The sequence below is a fragment of the Suillus paluster genome, assembly GCF_016628075.1.
Source record: "Suillus paluster strain FC165 chromosome Unknown EDB91scaffold_19, whole genome shotgun sequence".
NCBI classification, from domain to species: domain Eukaryota; kingdom Fungi; phylum Basidiomycota; class Agaricomycetes; order Boletales; family Suillaceae; genus Suillus; species Suillus paluster.
The window spans coordinates 386560-408356 of NW_024537579.1; the positions used below are offsets into that span (position 1 = coordinate 386560).

General features: G+C 47.2%; 5 protein-coding genes across 5 annotated transcripts; all 5 read right to left on the reverse strand.

Annotated features, from left to right (window-relative positions):
• Window positions 1–182: 182 nt before the first annotated feature.
• EDB91DRAFT_1081219 (uncharacterized protein) lies at window positions 183–2019 on the reverse strand (the record flags this gene model as incomplete). The annotated part of the gene is made up of 4 exons (XM_041315361.1): window positions 183–907; window positions 946–1006; window positions 1393–1441; window positions 1763–2019. The coding sequence occupies 4 exons, from the start codon at window positions 2017–2019 to the stop codon at window positions 183–185; spliced, it is 1092 nt and encodes a 363-aa protein (XP_041178359.1).
• Window positions 2020–6191: 4172 nt separating this feature from the next.
• On the reverse strand, window positions 6192–6656 carry EDB91DRAFT_1081220 (uncharacterized protein; the record flags this gene model as incomplete). Its single annotated transcript, XM_041315362.1, has 2 exons — window positions 6192–6292; window positions 6365–6656. 2 exons carry the CDS (start codon window positions 6654–6656, stop codon window positions 6192–6194), a joined length of 393 nt encoding a protein of 130 aa, XP_041178360.1.
• A 2518-nt stretch (window positions 6657–9174) lies between these two features.
• Window positions 9175–9544, reverse strand: EDB91DRAFT_1012175 (uncharacterized protein; the record flags this gene model as incomplete). The annotated part of the gene is made up of 2 exons (XM_041312437.1): window positions 9175–9348; window positions 9407–9544. Coding segments are annotated over 2 exons (312 nt in total), but the record flags the coding sequence as incomplete, so codon positions are not given.
• Window positions 9545–13528: 3984 nt separating this feature from the next.
• EDB91DRAFT_1081221 (uncharacterized protein) lies at window positions 13529–14486 on the reverse strand (the record flags this gene model as incomplete). Its single annotated transcript, XM_041315363.1, has 5 exons — window positions 13529–13768; window positions 13827–14024; window positions 14072–14251; window positions 14302–14398; window positions 14446–14486. 5 exons carry the CDS (start codon window positions 14484–14486, stop codon window positions 13529–13531), a joined length of 756 nt encoding a protein of 251 aa, XP_041178362.1.
• Window positions 14487–19669: 5183 nt separating this feature from the next.
• Window positions 19670–21717, reverse strand: EDB91DRAFT_1221430 (uncharacterized protein). The gene is made up of 7 exons (XM_041320910.1): window positions 21662–21717; window positions 21569–21608; window positions 21108–21511; window positions 20654–21057; window positions 20283–20605; window positions 20119–20230; window positions 19670–20062 (listed from the first exon to the last, which is right to left on the reverse strand). Exons 1-7 carry the CDS (start codon window positions 21662–21664, stop codon window positions 19774–19776), a joined length of 1575 nt encoding a protein of 524 aa, XP_041178363.1. The 5' UTR covers window positions 21665–21717; the 3' UTR covers window positions 19670–19773.
• Window positions 21718–21797: the final 80 nt, after the last annotated feature.

Genomic DNA, 21797 nt, shown 5'->3' on the forward strand with positions numbered 1-21797 from the left:
GGGGGGCCCTTTGCAACAGTCTTGGGTGCAAGATGTCCAAGTGAATGTGCCCATGGTCGCATGAAATGGAGTCAATTGATATGGCACTGATAGTACAGGAGTTCAAACTCCTTTTCAAACTGCGTAAGCATCTCATGAGCTTCACACAAATCAGCTGCAAGGATCTTGTGTTGCTGCATGATTCATATCCCACAAACAAGCTTGCAAAAGTTTTTCCAGTAGACATTGGGGAGTACACCATAGAGGATTGCAGGCCCGAGGCCAAAGAGACAGAGTAGAAACTCCCAAGCCTTGTATCCACTGTTGATTTTTTGTGTGGGGTTACAAGGTGGATGATCAAATGATCCAGGAAGGTAAGGGGTTGTGTCCACAACAGCTTTACCATGGTCTTGCCAGACACAACTCTTGAAAACAGCCCAGTACCATGTGTCCTTATCATCAGTAGACTCAAATTGAAAAGAGCCACACCATATTGGAATCAGTTCATTGGCAATGTTGATTGTAGCAATGTGCATGATATCCAATCCAAAACAGCCAGGAACACCAAGGATGTTGTTGGTTTGTATACTGAGAAAGATAGTGGGTTTGGATATACCCGTTTCAAGGCGACACTGCTCGTACTGAGTCTGAGTGTGGGACTGCATCAGGTACTTGAGGTTGTCAAGGTAGTTTCCTGAAGATGCAGGAGGAAGGTGCTCAACATCAATATCAAGATGGTCAGAACCCAGGTGATTGTAGTTGTTTGGCTTGAGAAGTGCAGGGTAATAGTGTCCACCAGCACTTGGTTTATGGCACCCTCTCATACCACAGTAGAGCTGACAGCCATTGCCTCTGTGTGAGCCCACTAGGCCATTGAGATAAACCATACCCGGTGTGTGAACAACAAGTGCAGCAGCGAGAAATCGATCTACCACACAGTTGGGTCTTTGCTGCCTACTGCCTCACTTGAGGACAAGCACAGTTCGACCCTTAAGGGGATTGCTACTGGGGAAACACTAGTCTCTGTCTAAAGCGACCCTATAGGATGAAGGATCCGCAAAAGCAGATGAAACGGATAGGATGCGAAATGTACTGGATTCGTCGGATGGAGCGAATGATACTTGCTGATTGGATGGGATGCGAATCAAAGTCGAAGGAAGTTCATTGAAGGTTGGATGGATAGTGGGTATAAGTCAAAGCAATTTTCTGGTAAGGTGCAGGAAAAGTGGGAGGAAGTTACATGAAGTAAGTATTTTCTGAAAACTTCTGTGCTTATAGGGTACAGTATTTTCAAGGAACACTTGGTATAGGTAGCAAGTCTAGACTGTGCCATAAGCTATCCGGAAAATAGTGGAGTGTGAAAGGATATGTCTGTGTTCAGTCAGTAACAAGGAAATGCATGTGAGTACGTACCAATGAGGTAGAATGGACATGGACAGGACGGATGCGGCGGATGCGTGAGCTATAGGGGGAGATCCGAAGGTATCCGCTTGTCATCCGAAAAGTGGATGGGTATCGGATGGAATGGATAGGTGTCGGATGGATGCCTGATGCATCGGAAAAGTGGTGGATACAAGCCTAGCGTAGGGATACTCCCTACACCGGACCATCTGCAGTTGTGAGAGTGAGAAAGGGAGTTGATTCAAAAATGTGATTTCACGATGCATCCCAGATGGTGAGCCCTTCATGCTGAACAACTGCAAGGTGATATAACCCAGGAAATAAGGAGTCTACATTCTTTGGCTTGTTGGGACCAGGAATAAATCCTCCAGGGAGAACATACTTCTTCTTGTAGCGCTCCTGTGGGTGGTGGTCAAATACTACCCATATGTATATCCAACAGTTGGATTGCTTGCTTTTGTACAACTGAGTGCAATCAATTGAAAGCATAAGGATAGGGTCGCCTTCTTTGATCTTGCCCCATTGGACAGCATCAAGATAGTCCATGCCATCAAAGAAGTCTTCATAAGCATCAATAACCCCACCATTCATCCTGAGTTTCTCAAGAAGCACATTGGTAGCATCATCCTGATATTGCATCTTTTGCACACTGCTAGGGTCCCTCCAAAGCACCTGAATCTGATCTGCAACAGGGATAGTCTCAAAGACTTGGATGGGCACTTTCTTCCTCCCTTGGCTCTTGTGTAAGATGTTCTGGTTGTAGTGATCCTTCCCACATTTCAGACAATTGTCATGATGTCACCATGGGCTGCAAAATGCTATACACAAGTCTATGCACATGTCATGCACAATGGGCTCTATTCCACCCAGTAAAGCGACACAATGGCGAATCTAATAATGCGAAGAGGATTTCAGAATCAGGAAATCGCTCCATGATGGCATTACGTATCAAGTTGTATGCAGCTTCAGTAGTATCAGCAAGAAACAGTTTGAGTGATAAGAGTACATCAGGGTCATTGTGTCATATACCTGATCTGACCGCTCCAATGTCAATATCTGCTCCACCTTCCAACCACCTCTGCCCCATTCATCCTCCGCTCCATCCAATCACAGTCTGCATCCACTCCTACGCTTCTGCTTGACTGCCTGACCGGTCACCTTCTAGAACGTCTCCACTCAACTGGAACCTCTTTCCCCTTTTAGATATATACATTCTCCTTTGGTACATAGACCCTTACTTCCAGATCACCAGTAACTCCTCTTACCACTCGATCACTGATCCGACGCATACATATTGATATCTGCTCTGACTTATGTCTTTGCCTGTGTAAGTACTTACAAACTATATCCTTGGTGCATGTCATGTACCCAATTCAGCCACTCCCAACACCACTCATAAACATCCCTACTATTGGTCCGACCCCCTGTTTCCCTGTCCACTCCATCCCTCCTTCTCTGACAATGCACAAAGTGCATCTCAGCAGGACTAGCCCTGCTACCTCCGCCTGACTCTGCTCCGCTCCTCCAACACTACCCCTATTTCCTCCAACACCATATCCCTACCATTTGACACTATCTGGAGCTCTGCTCCTCTGCTCCATTGGTCCGACCAATCCTACTCCTACTCCCTCCACCATCTCCGCTTTTCCGACCCACTCGGTTCCTCCAGTTTCTCTTGTATTGCCTCACCCAACTATTAGTTCGCCCGACTGCTTCACCGGTCCACTCCTAGACTAGGTACCACTCAACTGGTCCTATCTCTGTTTAGTATCATAGTTCCTCCTTTAGGATCACTGGTAATTCCTATACCGGAGTGATTACTGATCTGTTGCGTACATACTGTTCTCCAAGCCTTATTCTCATATGTCTCAGTCATCCTCCTGTAATCCTGTACACTCAGCACATAGCCTTCTGCTATGCTATGCTCATTACTTAGAGTATATAAACCTATGTACATTTGTCTGTAGATACTCAGTCTGAATATTACCTTTCCTAAGCCCTGCTCTTCTGTCCTTTGACTTAGGCTCAACCCAAGTCAACTCCTGTTTGCTGGCGTAGGGGATTGACTCCCTAGGTCGGCTGCCTTCTCCACTCATCCAACTTCCTGCGCCTCCGCTGCCTTTCCTGTGTGTCGGACTTGTGGCCAATCCTCTCATACCTCTATCCTCCATGTTTCTGTTCTGCTTTGGACTTCATCCGAGCAGTCTACCCCGCTCCTGTTCCTACTGTTAGTTCCGACTGCAGTAGCCCTCTGACTCTCCCCTGTAGGGTGGACCAATCTCCGCCCGATGTTCCCACGCTCATCTAGTAGTCTGTCGGTCCTCCTTCAGAGGACCTCCGCTCTGACAGTCCTGTCGGAGCTCATAGAACTTGAGTCAGACTACAATCCAAAATTAGGGGCATGTACTCAGGTAAGGGGTGCAGTGTACAAGCTGAAGCCAAGCCCCCCAGACTCCGTCTTACCCCTGAGCACAGTCTTAACAGTACATAGCTTTACAACATAAGTCTCCTAATCACTGCCTCACACTTAGAAGTATATAACATATCCTGTACTTAGATATTTTCCCCAGTCTTAATATTACTTGTCTTCTTGCAGTCTCTACTTGTGAGAATTCTCAGTAGGACCTTGCCTCCTCCGGACACAAGTTTCATCTTGTTGTCACCTCCAACTTTCCACTCCGACTTAGAGCCATGCTCTAAGTCTTCCCCCTTACCTCTCCGCCTCTACCAATAGTCCCCCAAGCAGTCCACCCATCCTATTGTTGGACAACGTCGGACCCGCTCCAAATTTGGGGCACATACTTGGCTAAGGGTGCAGCGCAAGAGCTGAAGTCAAGCCCCGACCCCTCCACTTCTTGAGCCCAGCACGGTACCTAACACATTGACACTAAGGACCTTTTGAGGTGGGTTTCTGTTAAGACCGTGCTCAGGGGTAAAGCGGAGTTTGAGGGGCTTGGCTTCAGCTTGTATGCTGCGCCCCTTACCCGAGTACATGCCCCTAATTTTGGAATGTAGTCCGACATGAGTTCTAGGAGTTCCAACAGGGCGTCGGAATGGGGGTCCTCTGAAGGAGGACCGACGGACTACTAGGTGATCTGATGCACGGAGGAATGAGAAGTGGAGGAACGGGGTCGGGTGGAGGTAGCAGGGCTAATCCTGCTGAGATGCACTTCATGCATTGTCGGGGAAGGAGGAATGGAGTGGACGGGGAAACAGGGGGTCGGACCAGGGGTGGGGATGCTTATAGGTGGTACTAGGGGTACTCGGATCCGGTATATGACACTGTATCCCACTGGCATCGTTATTATGAGGCACTAAGTCCAGTGCATGTTCCTGCATGGGTTGTGTTATATCATAATGTTGACATCAAGATTATCAGATTGAATATCTTACCTTGGACAGTGTAGCACTCTGGACTGATCTACCCACATCCTCTTTGATGCATCTATGCTTGATGGACATCATGATGTTGGATTGGGGCTGGTCGGCTATGTCACTGTGGTGGACATTGTTGGAGGTATTTGTCGCAAATTCCTAATTTGGATTTCAGGGCCTTGCAGGGCCTTGCAACATCTAAAGTGGGAGCGAACCTTTAAATGACTTGTATTAACAGAGGTTGTCCTTGAAATGCTCGTGTAAATAACAGTTACTAATGGTTGCAATGCATTGCAACTGACCTTAGTCATCTTGGGATCATGTCATATACCTGATCTGACCTGCTCCAATATTAATATCCACTCCACTTTCTGACCACCTCTGCTCCAGTCCAATCATCATCCGCATCCGCCCCTATGCTCCCGCTCGACCGCCTAACCGGTTCCCTTCCATAACGTCTCCATTCAACTGGAACCTCTTTTCCCTTTTAGATATATACTTTCCCCTTTGGTACATAGACCCTTACTTCTGGATCACCAGTAATTCTCCTTACCGCTTGATCACTGATCAACAGCATACATATTGATATCCGCTCCGACTTATGTCTTCGCCTGTGTAAGTACTTACAAATTATATCCTTGGTACATAGCTTTACAACATAGTCTCCTAGTCACTGCCTCACACTTAGAAGTATATAACATATCCTGTACTTAGATATTTTCCCCAGTCTTAATATTACTTGTCTTCTTGCAGTCTCTACTTGTGAGAATTCTCAGTAGGACCTTGCCTCCTCCGGACACAAGTTTCATCTTGTTGTCACCTCTGACCTTTCCACTCCAACTTAAAGCTGTGCTCTAAGTCTCCCCCTTTACTTCTCCACCCCTATCAAGTCATCCCCCTCTGCTCCTATCCACCCTCCGCACTATCCTCTGCCTTCTCTGCTCCGCTCCTAGTTGGCCCGCTGCTAGTAGCACTTACCTCCCGACCCTCAAAGCAGACCTAAGCGGCCCACTCGTCCTATCGTCAGACAACATTGGATCCTGCTCCAAATTCGGGGCACATACTCGGCTAAGGGTGCAGTGCAAGAGCTGAAGCCAAGCCCCAACCCCTCCGCTTCCTGAGTCGGCACGGTACCTAACAAATTGCTCATTTGGGTTGCTGATGTAAATGGCTTGAAATAGCCTGCAAGCATTGTAACAAAAATAGAATATTGCAATTTCTGCTGTTATCTTGTCGGGAGGCGAGTCAACTTTCAATTATCTTATCTTACCTTGGGTACCATTATCTTATCTTAGCTAGCTTACCTTGTTACCTTACCTATTGCAACCATTTATACTTTGTTGTCATCGAGGTTCAAACTCAAGGCCTAAGACTTATTCAAATTAATATTTCCTTATTATAGTGACATTTGGTACTTACCTTGAGCATAGTTTCTGTTACACAATAGGGCCTTGTATATAGGTAAACCCTGGTTGTATATGAATAGCAATTGAGTCATAATACTTGTAATACCAAAAGTGCGGTGTAATCAAAGTAACTATGGAACAATTACAAGACACAATTCAAATGAAACTGATATAATAGTACTATTTGCGAGAATGAGTCTCACAAGTCACTGTGATTCCAGAAGATGCAGCAGCAGCCTTCTTCTTTCTTCCCCTTCCCCTTCCCCTGCCTTCACCTCTTCCCGCAGCCTGTAATTCCTGAACAACAGGATCAGTCTCTGTGTCTGGCACAATATCAGTTCCGCTCTCATCAATGTTGCTAAGGGCAGACATCCCCAAGATACTCTCAATGAGCTGTGGTATGGAGGCAGGCTCTGCAGCTGCAACTGTATTGGGTGTGCCATGAGCGGGTGCATCCACTGACTCGTCATCACTATCCACATCAAGTGCGGCCATGGCCCAATTGATAGCATTGGTATTGTCATACACCTGATCCGACCGCTCCAATACTAATATCTGCTCCGCTCTCTAACCCCTCCACTCCATCCATCCTCTGCTCCGTCCAATCACAAGTCCACATTTCGCCCTACGCTTCCGCTCAACCGCTCAACCGGTCCCCTTCCATAACCTCTCCATTCAACTGGACCTCTTTCCCCTTTTAGGTATATACAGTGGCTCAAAAAAGTGTCTCAATGTTTGCACATTTTCATATAATTGCATCATTGTGAGCCAGGGTGTGGGAATATAATAGGGCTATAGGGACATGTCTTAATCCCTCGTATCCAGGCTTGAATCTGAGATATGCAGCGTGGGAAAGTGATGTCATGGAGCGGAGATATGGCTATTCTAGTTTAGTGACTCATTGAGACACTTATTTGACTTTATATCAAAATCATAGAATTAGACCACCTACACATGATGTGATCAATGACACATGTCTTAGAATATCATATGGGATGTGAAAGTATAAAAATAATAAAAATAAAGCCAAACATCAACCTTTTTTGGCATCTTTTATCACTGACTACACAAAATCAATTCAACACTCTTTCTACACAATTCAACCAAATTTTTATAGAATATCTCACATTATACTTGTGTCCACTAAAGTATTATAAATAAAACTTACTGTAGACACTATACAAGCCTTCAGAAGTTTATTGGTGATCACCATTCTATGCTTTTTACCTCTACTATTTAGTATGCTATTTGCTTAAACAGTACTGACAAGCCTGCAAATGCTGCTCAAGTGACAAAAAGACTGTATAATATCTAGAAGCAGCTTATTACATCACAGACACCATGTTGTGACTTGGGGGTAAGTGATATCAAGGCTAGAATTAGGCAAAAACATTCCTTTCTCTTCTAGCACTACAGAAGAGGAGATTATAAGCTTCACTATTGCCATCCATTTGGCCTCAGATGATTAATTCCAGTTCTATCTGCTAATTGTATAATTTTTGTTCAGCTATTCATAGTACAGCACTAGTGATACATAGCAGTGTTTACTCTTACTTCTATAGTGCTAAATAAGAAAAGGATGTTTTTACATAATTCTAGCCTTGATATCACTTACCCCCAAGTCACAACATGGTGTCTGTGATGTAATAAGCTGCTTCTAGATATTATACAGTCTTTTTGTCACTTGAGCAGCATTTGCAGGCTTGTCAGTACTGTTTAAGCAAATAGCATACTAAATAGTAGAGGTAAAAAGCATAGAATGGTGATCACCAATAAACTTCTGAAGGCTTGTATAGTGTCTACAGTAAGTTTTATTTATAATACTTTAGTGGACACAAGTATAATGTGAGATATTCTATAAAAATTTGGTTGAATTGTGTAGAAAGAGTGTTGAATTGATTTTGTGTAGTCAGTGATAAAAGATGCCAAAAAAGGTTGATGTTTGGCTTTATTTTTATTATTTTTATACTTTCACATCCCATATGATATTCTAAGACATGTGTCATTGATCACATCATGTGTAGGTGGTCTAATTCTATGATTTTGATATAAAGTCAAATAAGTGTCTCAATGAGTCACTAAACTAGAATAGCCATATCTCCGCTCCATGACATCACTTTCCCACGCTGCATATCTCAGATTCAAGCCTGGATACGAGGGATTCAGACATGTCCCTATAGCCCTATTATATTCCCACACCCTGGCTCACAATGATGCAATTATATGAAAATGTGCAAACATTGAGACACTTTTTTGAGCCACTGTACCTTCCCCATTGGTACATAGACCCTTACTTCTGGATGACCGGTAATTCCTATTACCGCTTGATCACTGATCCAATGCGTACATATTGATATTTGCCCTGACTTATGTCTTTGCCTATGTAAAATACTTACAAACTATATCCTTGGTACATAGCTTTACTATGTAGTTATCCTGATCACTGCCTCATACATAGTAGTACATAACATATCATGTACTTAGATATTTTTCCTCAGTCTTAATATTACTTGTCTTCTCGCAGTTACATCTTGTGAGGATTCTCAGTAGGACCTTGCCTCCTCTGGACACAAGTCTCAACTTGTTGTCATCTCCGACCCTCCGACCCTCCGCTCCGACTTAGAGCCGTGCTCTAAGTCCTCTCTTTATTACTCTGCCCCTATCAAATATCCTCCTTCGCCCCTCCGCATTATCCTCCAGCCTTCCCTGCCCCTACCATCATTCCCCTGCTCCTATCCCCTCTCCGCATCACCCCTCACCTTCTCCGCTCCACTCCTAGTTGGCCCGCCGCTAGCAGCTCTTACTCCCCGACCCTCAAAGCAGACCAAAGCGGTCCATTTGTCCAACTGTCAGACAACGTCAGGACCCTGCTCCAAATTCGGGGCACATACTCGGCTAAGGGCACAGCGCAAGAGTTGAAGCCAAGCCCCGACCCCTCTGCTTCCTGAGTCGGCACGGTACCTAACAGGTATGATCTTCATGATCAGCATCGATGGTTGAAGTTCATGCTGGTGGCGCCAAAAACATAGTTGTTGATCTTAGTCACAATCTCCTCAATGCGCTTACTCTTCCACTTTGTGACAAGAACTCTCTTATAGTTGTAGAAAAGCTCCTTGTAGTTGATGTTGGATTTCTTTCCTACACCTGAACCAGAAAACTCAGTGTCAGGTGAGAGAAAAAATATTGTCTGTGTCATTATGTCAGTGAGAGAATCCAACAGCAAGGACAAGATAACTCTGTCATACAATGATGGCTGCCCATGCAATTGATCCTGGCATGACTTGGCGGATATCCCACTTCTGCAAATTTGTGTGAGCGCCACCGCCATGACTGGTACCCTGGTAGAGTGATGTAACACCACACAATGCCGCTTTCAATATCTGAGTGTGTTGTGAGACATGCAAATGAGAAAAGAACAACTGTCTTACCTATGCTAACAGTTTCAAATTTCCGAACACAGTCTTGAGAGACTTGTCTTCAATCAAGTTGGGAAACAGAACTGGTGGGAATGTCAGTATACATCGGGTTGGTTGCAGGCATGACTCCAAGCAACTTTTGGATTTCAGGGACACCAGCATGGTCGTAACTGATGTTGGTAAAATATTTTGAGGGAAGGTCAAAGATCATGCCAGCAATGTTCCTGTAGCTTCTTGATCTCACTTGAGCAGGCGTCCATGATACTTTTAAGTACCTACCATAGTATAGATAAGGCACATAAGTCCAGCAAAGAAAACTACTCACCAGCTCAGCGAAATAAGAGCTCTCCATAACTATGTGCACCTGCGCTGGAAAGCCATGGCACAGGTCCTGTTGGAACTCATAGAATTCAGTGTCAGGACTACATTCCAAAATTAGGGGCATGTACTCGGGTAAGGGGTGCAGCGTATGAGCTGAAGCCAAGCCCCTCAGACTCCACTTCACCCCTGAGCACTGGTCTTAACAGGGTCGGGGGGTAAGAGCTACTAGCGGCAGGCCAACTAGGAGCGGAGCAGAGAAGGCAGGGGATAGTGTAGATGGTGGAGAGGAGCAGGGGTAATACTTGATAGAGGCGGAGAAGTAAGGAGAAGACTTAGAGCACAGCTCTAAGTTGGAGCGGAGGATTGGAGGGTCGGAGGTGACAACAAGGTGAAACTTGTGTCTGGAGGAGGCAAGGTCCTACTGAGAATTCTCACAAGTAGTAACTGCAAGAAGACAAGTAATATTAAGACTGAGGAAAAATATCTAAGTACAGGATATGTTATATACTTCTATGTATGAGGCAGTGATCAGGATAACTATGTTGTAAAGCTATGTACCAAGGATATAATTTGTAAGTACTTACACAGGTGAAGACATAAGTTGGAGTGGATATCAATATGTACGCATTGGATCAGTGATTGAGTGGTAAGAGGAATTACTGGTGATCCGGGAGTAAGGGTCTATGTACCGAAAGGGAAAGTATATATCTAAAAGGGGGAAGCGGTCCCAGTTGAATGGTGATGTTTATGGAAGGGAACCAGTTGGGCGGTCGAGCAGAAACGTAGGGGCGGATGTGGATGATGTTTGGACAGAGCAGAGGATAGATGGAGCGGAGATGGTCGGAAAGCAGAGCAGATATTAATATTGGAGCAGTCGGATCAGGTATATGACAAGTGCAAGGAGAATTTAGCCACCTACATGACTTTTATGACAGAATCCAGCACCACCTAATAACGAACACCATCAGTCATATTATGTCAGTGGTAAACTTGAGTGATCACATACATGTAATGAGGTATGCTGGTAGTAAGCAGCTAGACCAAAAAGAGAGGTATGGGCACAAACCTTCGCATGTAAAGGGTATCATTGGTGACTGCATGTGCTCAGAGTGTTTTGTGTTTGATGGGGAAGCACTAGAGGATGAGAATGCAGTTGTAAGTGCTGAGATGAAGCAGTTAAGGTGGGCCTGCTTACATGACCACTGTTGACACATCAATGTTCACCAAAGCACGAACACATGATGGGGAGTGCTGAAGGGTGTAGTTGGATGAAGAAGCACTGGAGGTAGTGAAGCATTGGAGGGTGGTGAAGTGCTGGAGGTTGGATGGAGAAGAGTTGGAGGGTAGTGTCTAATGGAGCAGCAATGGCAAGCAACAATGCAGAATACTGGAGGGTGGAGAAGCACACTGGAGTCACATAAGAGTACGTGAATGTCGCCAAATTGTTTGATGGCAAGGACCAGTGTGAATGCCGCTGAATTGTTTGATGGCAGGGATCAGCATGAATGTCGCTGAATTGTTTGATGGTGAGGACCAATGTGAATGTTGCCGAATTGTTTGATGGCAAGGTATATGTCGGCAGAGCTTGTCAGGAGAACAACCAACACCAATCAATGATGCAGAATACAGATGGAGAAGTGTGGTGGAGTGTCATATACCAGATCCAAGTACCCCCAGTACCTCCTATGAGCATCCCCACTGCTGGCCTGACCCCCTGTTTCCCCGTCCGCTTCATTCCTCCTTCCCCAACAATGCACGAAGTGCATCTCAGCAGGATTAGCCCTGCTACCTCCACCCAACTCCATTCCGCTCTTCCGACATTACCCCTATGTCCTCTGACCCCATACCCCTTCCATCCGACCCTATCTGGGGTTCCGCTCCTCCGCCCTATCGGTCCGCCTGATCCTATTCCTACTCCCTCCACTTTTCCGCCCCGCTCAAATCCTTTGGTTCCGCTCGTATTGACCCACCCGACCATTAGTCCGTCCGACCGCCTCACTGGTCCACTCCTAGACTAGGAACCACTCAACTGGTCCTATCCCCGTTTAGTATTATAGTTCCGCTTTTCGGGTTCCCAGTAATCCCTATACCCTAGCGAGTTCTGATCCGTCGCGTACATACTTTCCTCCAAGCCTTTTCTCGTATGTCTCAGTCATCCTATTGTAATCCTGTACACTCAGCACATAGCCTTCTGCTATGCTATGCTCATCACTTAGAGTATATAAACCTATGTACACTTGTCTGTAGATACTCAGTCTGAATATTACCTTTTCTAAGCCCTGCTCTTCTGTTCTCTGACTTGGGCCTGATCCTAGTCAACTCCTGTTAAAGCCGGCCTAGGGGATTGACTCCCTAGGTCAGCCACCCTCCAATCCTCCAATCCTCCAATCCTCCAATCCTCCAATCCTCCAATCCTCCAATCCTCCAATCCTCCAATCCTCCAATCCTCCATTCCCCCGTTTCCCCTGTTTCCCCGTTCTCCCCACTCCCCTGTTCCCCCGTTCCTCCATCCCTCTGCTCCTCCGACTTCCCATGCATCGGAACTAGACCCCACACTCTCGCATCCATCCCCTCCGTTCCGCTCTGCTTCAGACTTTGTCCAAGCAGTTCCTTCCCCTCCGCTTCTACTGTTGGTTCCGACCACAGTAGTCTCCCACCTCCCTCCTGTCAGGCAGAACAACCCCCGCCCGATGTTCCCACACTCACCTAGTAGTCCGTCGGTCCTCCTTCAGAGGACCCCCATTCCGACGTCCTGTCGGAACTCCTAGAACTCATGTCAGACTACACCCTGAAATTAGGGGCACATACTTGGGTAAGGGGCGCAGCGTACGAGCTGAAGCCAAGCCCCTCAGACTCCGCTTTACCCCGAGCACGGTCTTAACATGGAGTCACATAGCCTCATAGCACCTATTGGCAGATCCCTACAGAGGTCACATCAATCAACATGAAAATATACTGATATTGGTGTGAAGGTGCCGCACCTCACTGTTCCAATCATCAAAATCCATCAAGCATGCACCAGATGCTCTGCCTCCAAGTGCATCTCCCTCATATGAACAAACATATCAGTGTCCACAGTGTCAACCACCAGATGGTCAAATGGTCCATCTGGAACCAGAAGCACTCCACATATTATTGACCTGACCAAGAAAAATTGCGACTGTGCTCATGCACATGCTCAAACTCTGAATAAATTGAAGTTCTTATCCTTGCGAAGGCATACACCAGTGGGAGCATCAAATGGGGGCACCAAGGCAAGAGGCAAAGTATGTTTCCCAACTGTACACTCGAACACAAAGAGAAGGCGGCCAAAAATCACTTTCTTTGGAGTCATCTGAATGAAAACACAGTCAAAATGTGGTGTGCTGAAGAATTGTGGACTGCAGCGAAGACAATCAGTGTGCTGCCACCAATCGACCATTGATTCGTAGTTGACTTTCAAAAAGCGAAATTCTGTTATCTTTGCCATAAATCAGTGTAGCAAATAACAGCGCTGAATGAAACAATTGTACCTCGTCACTTGCTCAGAGGCAAATCTGTTTCCCTTGTGGTAGAGGTATATTGGAAGCAGGTAAGAAGTCATTCAAAAAGTCATTGAGTCTGGTGCGGAAGTTTGAAAATGCATTGTCACTACTGGTAAATGTTCTCGACCGAGTCAAAAGTCTGTGGGGGTTGTTTCGACCCAACTTTCACATGGAGAACACCTGTCAGTGGAATCGGGTCATCTGCAGCATCAAACATGTTGTCTGCAGTGTCAAGCATGTCATCAGTGGATTGATTTTGTGCTTGTGAGCAATGATATTCATCGAAGTCTGACAGACAACAATGAATATCCTCCACGACCAGTTGCCAGTGATTTATGCACAGAATCTGTAATTAAATACAAGTTCAGAGAGTATTACATTGTACAATGAAAAAATAGCATGACCTGCTCAGCAACATTTTGGAAGTTAGTCCACAGCAAATATGAATCCTTCAATGGTCCTTGCATCTTCTCATTTGGCTTCGTGTTGTAGTTCCATGTGACTCCTGTCACTTCAATGTCATCAAACAGATGCATGTCCATATGGAGTTTTGGGAAGTTCCAACCCTTATCCTCAATATCCGCTGTTTTGTCAATATATTGCTGTATATATGTCAATGATATGTGATGTTGGAATGCCAGAAACATACCTTTAAGAACACAGAGAATACGTCAACTACATTTCTCCCTTCATGAATCATATTTGATGTGTGAACTTCTAACGATGCATACATGTCAACTTCAATATACAGACGTATGCACTGAAGAAGCAGGTAACCAAGCAGACAGTCCTCCTCTGTCACAACATCATGCGCAGCATATGGTATCATCTGGCTAGTCATCAGCACCATTCAAATAGAACAGTCATAAGATCACAAACCTTCGAAATGTTCTCAGGTATGGAGCTGTCAGTAAATGCAATGTCCATGACCTGATTGGGGTGCTTCTGATTCTGCCAGCACAGAAATTCTTTAAACCTGCAAGACGTGTCAGCTTTAATAAGTTGCAAGAACAAATTCCAAACCTCTTGTCAATTTGAGAAACTGGTGTCTCTCCCAAGGCCATTCAGGAACTTCTGGAACTCAACCCAAAGATGGTCATCAAAAAGCCACCATCACAGAAATGAAGCTTATCATATGACAGTGCTTGGTGAACATCTGTGCGGTGTATTAGCCACAGTGAGTTCTGTCAATATATGTAGTCAAAAGGAAGATTCAGGAAGGTCAAGAAATGCTCACACCCACATCACGAAGTCCATACTCCTTTAGTGTTTTCTCTCTCTCCTCCAAAGTGTGCTTTGTTCGTGCTAAGTTGACGATTGCCTGTGAGCCTTTGCTTGTTCAAAGAGGATATCTCTTTGATGCATCCGAGAGCGCGTCTCGAGGGACCAGGCAAATAGGGCATGGCCACAGACTTCATACTCCTCAAATCAACGACATCACAAATCTATAATTTTTAGTAACCATGGTCCATCAGTGACAAAGAAATAGCTATAGTTATTGATACCTACTGTTCCTCGTAATCAGCTGACAAAATAAGAATTGATGGGAAGAACCAGCTGTGAGAGATGGTCTAAGCATTCAAACCATTGTCCCGTTTTTGATTTCAACATTAATGATGAGAGGATCCTTGAAAACGCCTCATGCCAGACTTTATTTTTAAAATTAACCCAACCAGGCTTTTTCGCAAATTCTTTGTCCTCCTTCACCTATTAACAAATAAGCTAATGTCAGTACAATGTTGCACATTCTTACAGTGGCAAAGATCCTGGCATACAATTAATTAGGTAGCCAGCCAACAACATAACCACCACCTATACCCTCTCCATTGCATATGTTTGTAGGCACGTTTGCTAACCAAGCGATGACAGGATAAGCTTTCGCAGCATCGGAACTTGACAACTTAGTCTTGTCGGCATATAGTATGAAAGTCAGTGGCTTAGCACCTTCAGGCAGTTGCAACTTGTCATATACCGGATCCGAGTACCCCCAGTACCACCTATAAGCATCCCTACTGCTGGTCTGACCCCCTGTTTCCCCATCCGCTCCATTCCTCCTTCCCCGACAATGCATGAAGTGCATCTCAGCAGGATTAGCCCTGCTACCTCCGCCCGACCCCATTCCACTTTTCCAACACTACCCCTATGTCCCCCGACCCCATACCTCTTCCATCTGACCCTATCTGGGGTTCCGCTCCTCCGCCCTATTGGTCCACCCGATCCTACTCCTACTCCCTCTGCTTTTCCAACCCATGGGGGTCCTTCAGTTCCACTCGTATTCCCCCACCCGACTGTTAGTCTGTCCGACCGCCTCACCGGTCCACTCCTAGACTAGGAACCACTCAACTGGTCCTATCCCCATTTAGTATCATAGTTCCACTTTTCGGATCACCGGTAATCCCTATACCCTAGCGATTCTGATCCATCGCGTACATACTGTTCCCCGAGCCTTATTCTCGTATGTCTCAGTCATCCTATTGTAATCCTGTACACTCAGCACATAGCCCTCTGCTATGTTATGCTCATCACTTAGAGTATATAAACATATGTACATTTGTCTGTAGATACTCAGTCTGAATATTACCTTTTCTAAGCCCTGCTCTTCTGCCCTTTGACTTAAAGCTTATCCCAAGTCAAACTCCTGTTTCCCGGCCTAGGGGATTGACTCCCTAGGTTGGCTGTCTCCGATCCTCCGCTTCCCTGCTTCCCCGTTCCTCTGTCCCACTGGTTCCGCTGTTCCGTTGTTCCGCTGTTCCTCTGTTCTATTGTTCCCCCATTCCTACATTCCTCCATTCCCCCGTTCCCCCGTTCCCCCGTTCCCCCGTTCCCCAGTTCCCCCGTTCCCCCGTTCCCCCGTTCCCCCCGTTCCCCCGTTCCCCCGTTCCCCCGTTCCCCCGTTCCCCCGTTCCCCCGTTCCCCCCGTTCCCCCGTTCCCCCGTTCCCCCGTTCCCCCGTTCCCCCGTTCCCTCCATTCCTCTGCTCCTCCGACTTCCCGTGCGTCGGAACTAAACCCTGCACTCTCGCATCCATCCCCTCCGTTCCATGCTGCATCGAACTTCATCCAAGCAGTCCCTTCCGCTCTGCTTCTACTGTTGGTTCCGACCACAGTAATCTCCCACCTCCCTCCTGTCGGGCGGAACAACCCCCGCCCAACTTTCCTGCACTCACCTAGTAGTCCGTCGGTCCTCCTTCAGAGGACCCCCATTCCGACACCCTGTCAGAACTCCTAGAACTCGTGTCGGACTACATTCCGAAATTAGGGGCACGTACTCAGGTAAGGGGCACAGCATACGAGCTGAAGCCAAGCCCCTCAGACTCTGCTTTACCCCTGAGCACGGTCTTAACACAACTGGTAAACATGACATTTGAAAACATTACATAGTCGAAACCGCTCGAATACATACTTGAAAGTCCCAGAAGGCTTCTGCAGTGTAAGGCTCATTGTTAAGACCATGCTCAGGGGTAGACGGAGTCTGAGGGGCTTGGCTTCAGCTTGTACGCTGCACCCCTTACCCGAGTACATGCCCCTAATTTCGGATTGTAGTCCGACTCGAGTTCTACAAGCTCTGACAGAACGTCGGAGTGGAGGTCCTCTGAAGGAGGACCGACAGACTACTAGGTAAGTGTGGGAATGACAGGTGGAGATTGGTCCACCCTACAGGGGAGAGTCAGAGGGCTACTGCAGTCGGAGCTAACAGTAGGAATGGAGCAGGGGAGACTGCTTGGACGAAGTCTGAAGCAGAATGGAAACGCGGAGGATAGAGGTACAAGAGGATTGGCCACAAGTCCCACACACAGGAAAGGCGGCGGAGGCGCAGGAAGTCGGACAAGCGGAAAAGGCGGCTGACCTAGGGAGTCAATCCCCTAGGCTGGCAAACAGGAGTTGTCAAGGGTTTTGCCCAAGAACAAGGACAAGAGAGCAGGGCTTAGGAAAGGTAATATTCAGACTGAGTATCTACAGACAGATGTACATATGTTTATATACTCTAAGTAAGTAGCATAGCATAGCAGAAGGCTATGTGCTGAGTGTACAGGATTACAAGAGAGATGACTGAGACATACGAGAAAGAGGCTCAGAGAATAGTATGTATGCAACGGATCAATAATCACTTGGGTATGGGATTACTGGTGATCTCAAAGGAGGAACTATGATACTAAACGGAAATAGGACCAGTTGAGTGGTTCCTAGTCTAGGAGTGGACCGGTGAGGCGGTCGGGTGGACTAATAGTCAGGTGGGGCAATATGAGCGGAACTGAAGGAACTGAGTGGGTCAGAAAAGCAGAGGAAGTAGGATCAGGCGGACCAATAGGGCAGAGGAGTGGAACTCCAGATAGGGTCGGATGGAAAGGGTATGGTGTCGGAGGGAATAGGGGTAGCATCTGAGGAGCGGAGGGGAGCCGGGTGGAGGTAGCAGGGTCAGTCCTGCTGAGATGCACTTTGTGCATTGTCAGGGAAGGAGGAATGAAGTGGACAGTGTAGGGAGTATCCCTATGCTAGGCTTGTATCCACCACTTTTCCAATGCATCAGGCACCCATCCGATACCTATCCATTCCATCCGATACCCATCTGCTTTTCGGATGACAAGCGGATACCTTCAGATCTCCCCCTATAGCTCGCGCATCCGCCACATCCATCCTGTCCACGTCCATTCTACCTCATTGGTACGTACTCACACGCATTTCCTTGTTACTGACTGAACACAGACATATCCTCTCACACTCCACTATTTTCCGGATAGCTTATGGCACAGTCTAGACTTGCTACCTATACCAAGTGTTCCTTGAAAATACTTACTTCATGTAACTTCCTCCCACTTTTCCTGCACCTTACCAGAAAATTGCTTTGACTTATACCCACTATCCATCCAACCTTTAATGAACTTCCTTCAACTTTGATTTACATCCCGTCCGATCCGCAAGTATCATTCGCTCCATCCAACGAATCTGTTAGGTACCGTGCCGACTCAGGAAGCAGAGGGGTCGGGGCTTGGCTTCAGCTCTTGCGCTGTGCCCTTAGCCGAGTACGTGCCCCGAATTTGGAGCAGGTCCGATGTTGTCCGATGGTAGGATGATTGGACTGCTTTGGTCCGCTCTGAGGGTCGGGGAGTAAGAGCTACTAGCAGTGGGCCGGCTAGGAGCGGAGCGGAGAAGGCGGGGAGTGATGCGGAGAGGGGATAGGAGCAGGGGAATTTTGGTAGGGGCGGGAAAGGCGGAGGATAATGCAGAGGGGCAAAGGAGGATATGTGATAGGGGCGGAGTAATAAGGGGAAGACTTAGAGCACAGCTCTAAGTCGGAGCAGAGGGTCGGAGGGTCGGAGGTGACAACAAGTTGAGACTTGTGTCCAGAGGAGGCAAGGTCCTACTGAGAATTCTCACAAGATATAACTGCAAGAAGACAAGTAATATTAAGACTGAGGAAAAATATCTAAGTACATGATATGTTATATACTACTATGTATGAGGCAGTGATCAGGATAACTATGCAGTAAAGCTATGTACCAAGGATATAGTTTGTAAGTATTTTACATAGGCGAAGACATAAGTCGGGGCGGATATCAATATGTACGCATTGGATCAGTGATCGAGCGGTAATAGGAATTACCGGTCATCCAGAAGTAAGGGTCTATGTACCAATGGGGAAGGTATATATCTAAAAGGGGAAAGAGATCCAGTTGAATGGAGAGGTTATGGAAGGGGACCGGTTGAGCGGTTGAGCGGAAGCGTAGGGTGAGCAATATCCTCCAATGATGCACCATTTCCATAGCAATCCATCTGATAGAGTGTGACAGCAAGCTGTAATTGAACTGGAGCTTGTGCATTGTTGGAATTATTTTGGAAAATGACATGGTCCTCAATCAGATCGAGCAACACATGGAATACTTCTGGTGACACCCGAAGCATGTTGACAAATTGAGGGTGGTCAGATGGATTCTGGGCAAACTCCCAAGCAAGGTGAATACTGGGGGCTTTAGTGACAGGTGATTGTCCCTCAGGCTGTAGATAGCATGTTTGTTGAATCATGAGGACACAAGCAATATCACAATCAAGGAGCAAAGCAGCATTTTCTGGTGTCAATTCTGGATTGGCGAGGATGCGGAGGACCATGGACAACAGATATGCATGGAGATACTGATCATGTAAAGGAACTCGTGCCATGGTACTAGCGGCCTCGCACTGTGGCTGCACAGTGATCGAGAATTTGCTCAAGATTACATAATCAGCTTTGGTGTGCGATGGGGGGGTGTAAGCATAAGCATAAACGTGAGCGTCGAACTTTGAGCTCCCCTATTATATCCGATGCAGCAGGAGCCCAAGTTGTTTGATTATGTAGTCAAGTAGACACGACAAAACGCTCAAATAACGAGATAATCCTCCGTCGTGACGACAGCATCCACAGAAAATGCCGGGTCCTCAGCACCATCTACCCTCGACACAGCATCTACACCAATGCCAGCAATACTCCCCTGACCCACAAACGACACGCGTACGGGGAAGAACATGCTTGGGTCGTCGCCGCCGACGGCGAACTCGAGCGTGCCGGTACGCGCTTCAGGGGAGACGAGCGGGATGGACCAGTCGAGCGAGTGCGTGGCGGGGTTGACGGTGCAGTCGCTTTGGGTGATGTTGGGGTAGGAGCCGGTGCTAGAGGTGCGTTAGTGGGGGATTGGTAGGGGGAGTGGAGGGGAGGGTGAACTTACGGGAGTGGAATGGAAATGACGACGTCGTGCAGTGTGACGTTTTCGTTTTCAAGCTCGTATTCGATGTTGACTTCACAAGTGCCGTCATTTGAAGGGGAGGGCCAGCAGTTGACTTATGGGGTGAGTGAGTGTGGGTGCGAATGAGAGAAGGGTGAAGAGCTTACTGGACAGTGGTACCAATGACTCATCGTGCCCTGCATAGCGCCATTTGAGTACAGCGAGTGCTTGACCTACTGGGAAAGCGCGGGAGGGATCTTTGAGCGCGACGATGCGGTTCTGGCCGGGGGCAAACTTGGCGACATTGGGGTGCTGCTTGAATTGGAGGGCAGAGCCAAAGTCGGTGTTGGGGGACGAGAGTGCGAGCTTGATGTGCGCGAAAGCGGGGTCGGTGACTTGGAGGTTCATGTCTCCCTTGACCTCCATCGATTGTACGCCGCCTTCGTGCATGAGGGAGGCGGAGATTTGTTCCTTGATTACGATGTGTACGCTAGAGATGAGTTAGTGAGATTTGAATTTGTAGGGTGCGAGGGCTTACCTTTCAGCTGTGATGGAGGGCAGGCTGCCTCTTGTGGGAGCTGGCGCTGAGGGTGGTTCGGATATAGAAGGCGTGGGTGGGCCAGAGAGCTCCTCAGAGACTAGCTCGCCGCCGAGAGCGTCTAGGAGCTCTGCTTGCCTGGTCTTTTTGCTTCCGAGCTTCATACCGCTGCTCTTGAACTGGGTGCGGGTGCTGGCCGCAGGTGCAGGTGATGCAGTACGTGCTGCCGGGACCTCTGGAGCATCGAAACGCTGAGGAACGGAAGAGTATCCAGACATGCCTCCACCAAGATATGAGCTGCCACCGCTGCCAGATACTGCAGCACGCTTCTGCTGCTCGCGGCGCTGAAGCTCAAGTTGCCGTGCACGACGCTTGAGCTCTTCTTTTGCCTCTGCTTCTTTGTTCTGTTATAAAATGAGCGGCGGATCGGGTAGTTTGACTGGAGGACACTGACCCTTGCGATGATATCTTGAATCTTCTCCTCATGACTCTCCATCTCCAATATGCTCCTCACCTGTATGAGATTGACCTGTTCCCGATAACCCATGCTCACGATCTCGTCAAAAGCGCCAAGCAGCTCAAAACTCTGTTTCTGAATTTCACGTTCGTCGGCGGTGCGGCAGATATCAGACACGACGCGTGCGAAGAGGTGGAGGGTATCGATGTCCTGAAGAATATTTGAAGCCTTGTTAGTGATGAGGAGGATGTAGAGGTCTTCGAGGGGCTGGTAGACGTAGCGGACTTGGGCAGTTTCTACGGAAGTGTGTTGGGAGTTTGTTGGGATGAGCTTTGGGAAGGAGGCGAGGAGGGATTCGATGTGGGTGCGTGTCATTGGGTGGAATTGGCGCGAGAGTACCGCTGCGGGTGGTGTGCATTAGATCTGGATCAATTTGGAGCTTTGGCAAGTAGACTTGCCTTTCCCGCCTTTGGTACATATTGATGCTGCTAGAACAACCTGCTTTTTCGTTAGATCTAGTGTCTGTATCGTCGAAATTGATTAGTGCTTACCATCTTGATGAGCTGGAGCACTGAAAGTCGTGACCACGTCGCGTCTGTAGTCAAAGTGACCCCCACTCTATTACTGCATTTGGAAGGTTAAAGAGGTTGCAAATATGTTAGTAAGCTAGCGCCCGGAATGCGCCGA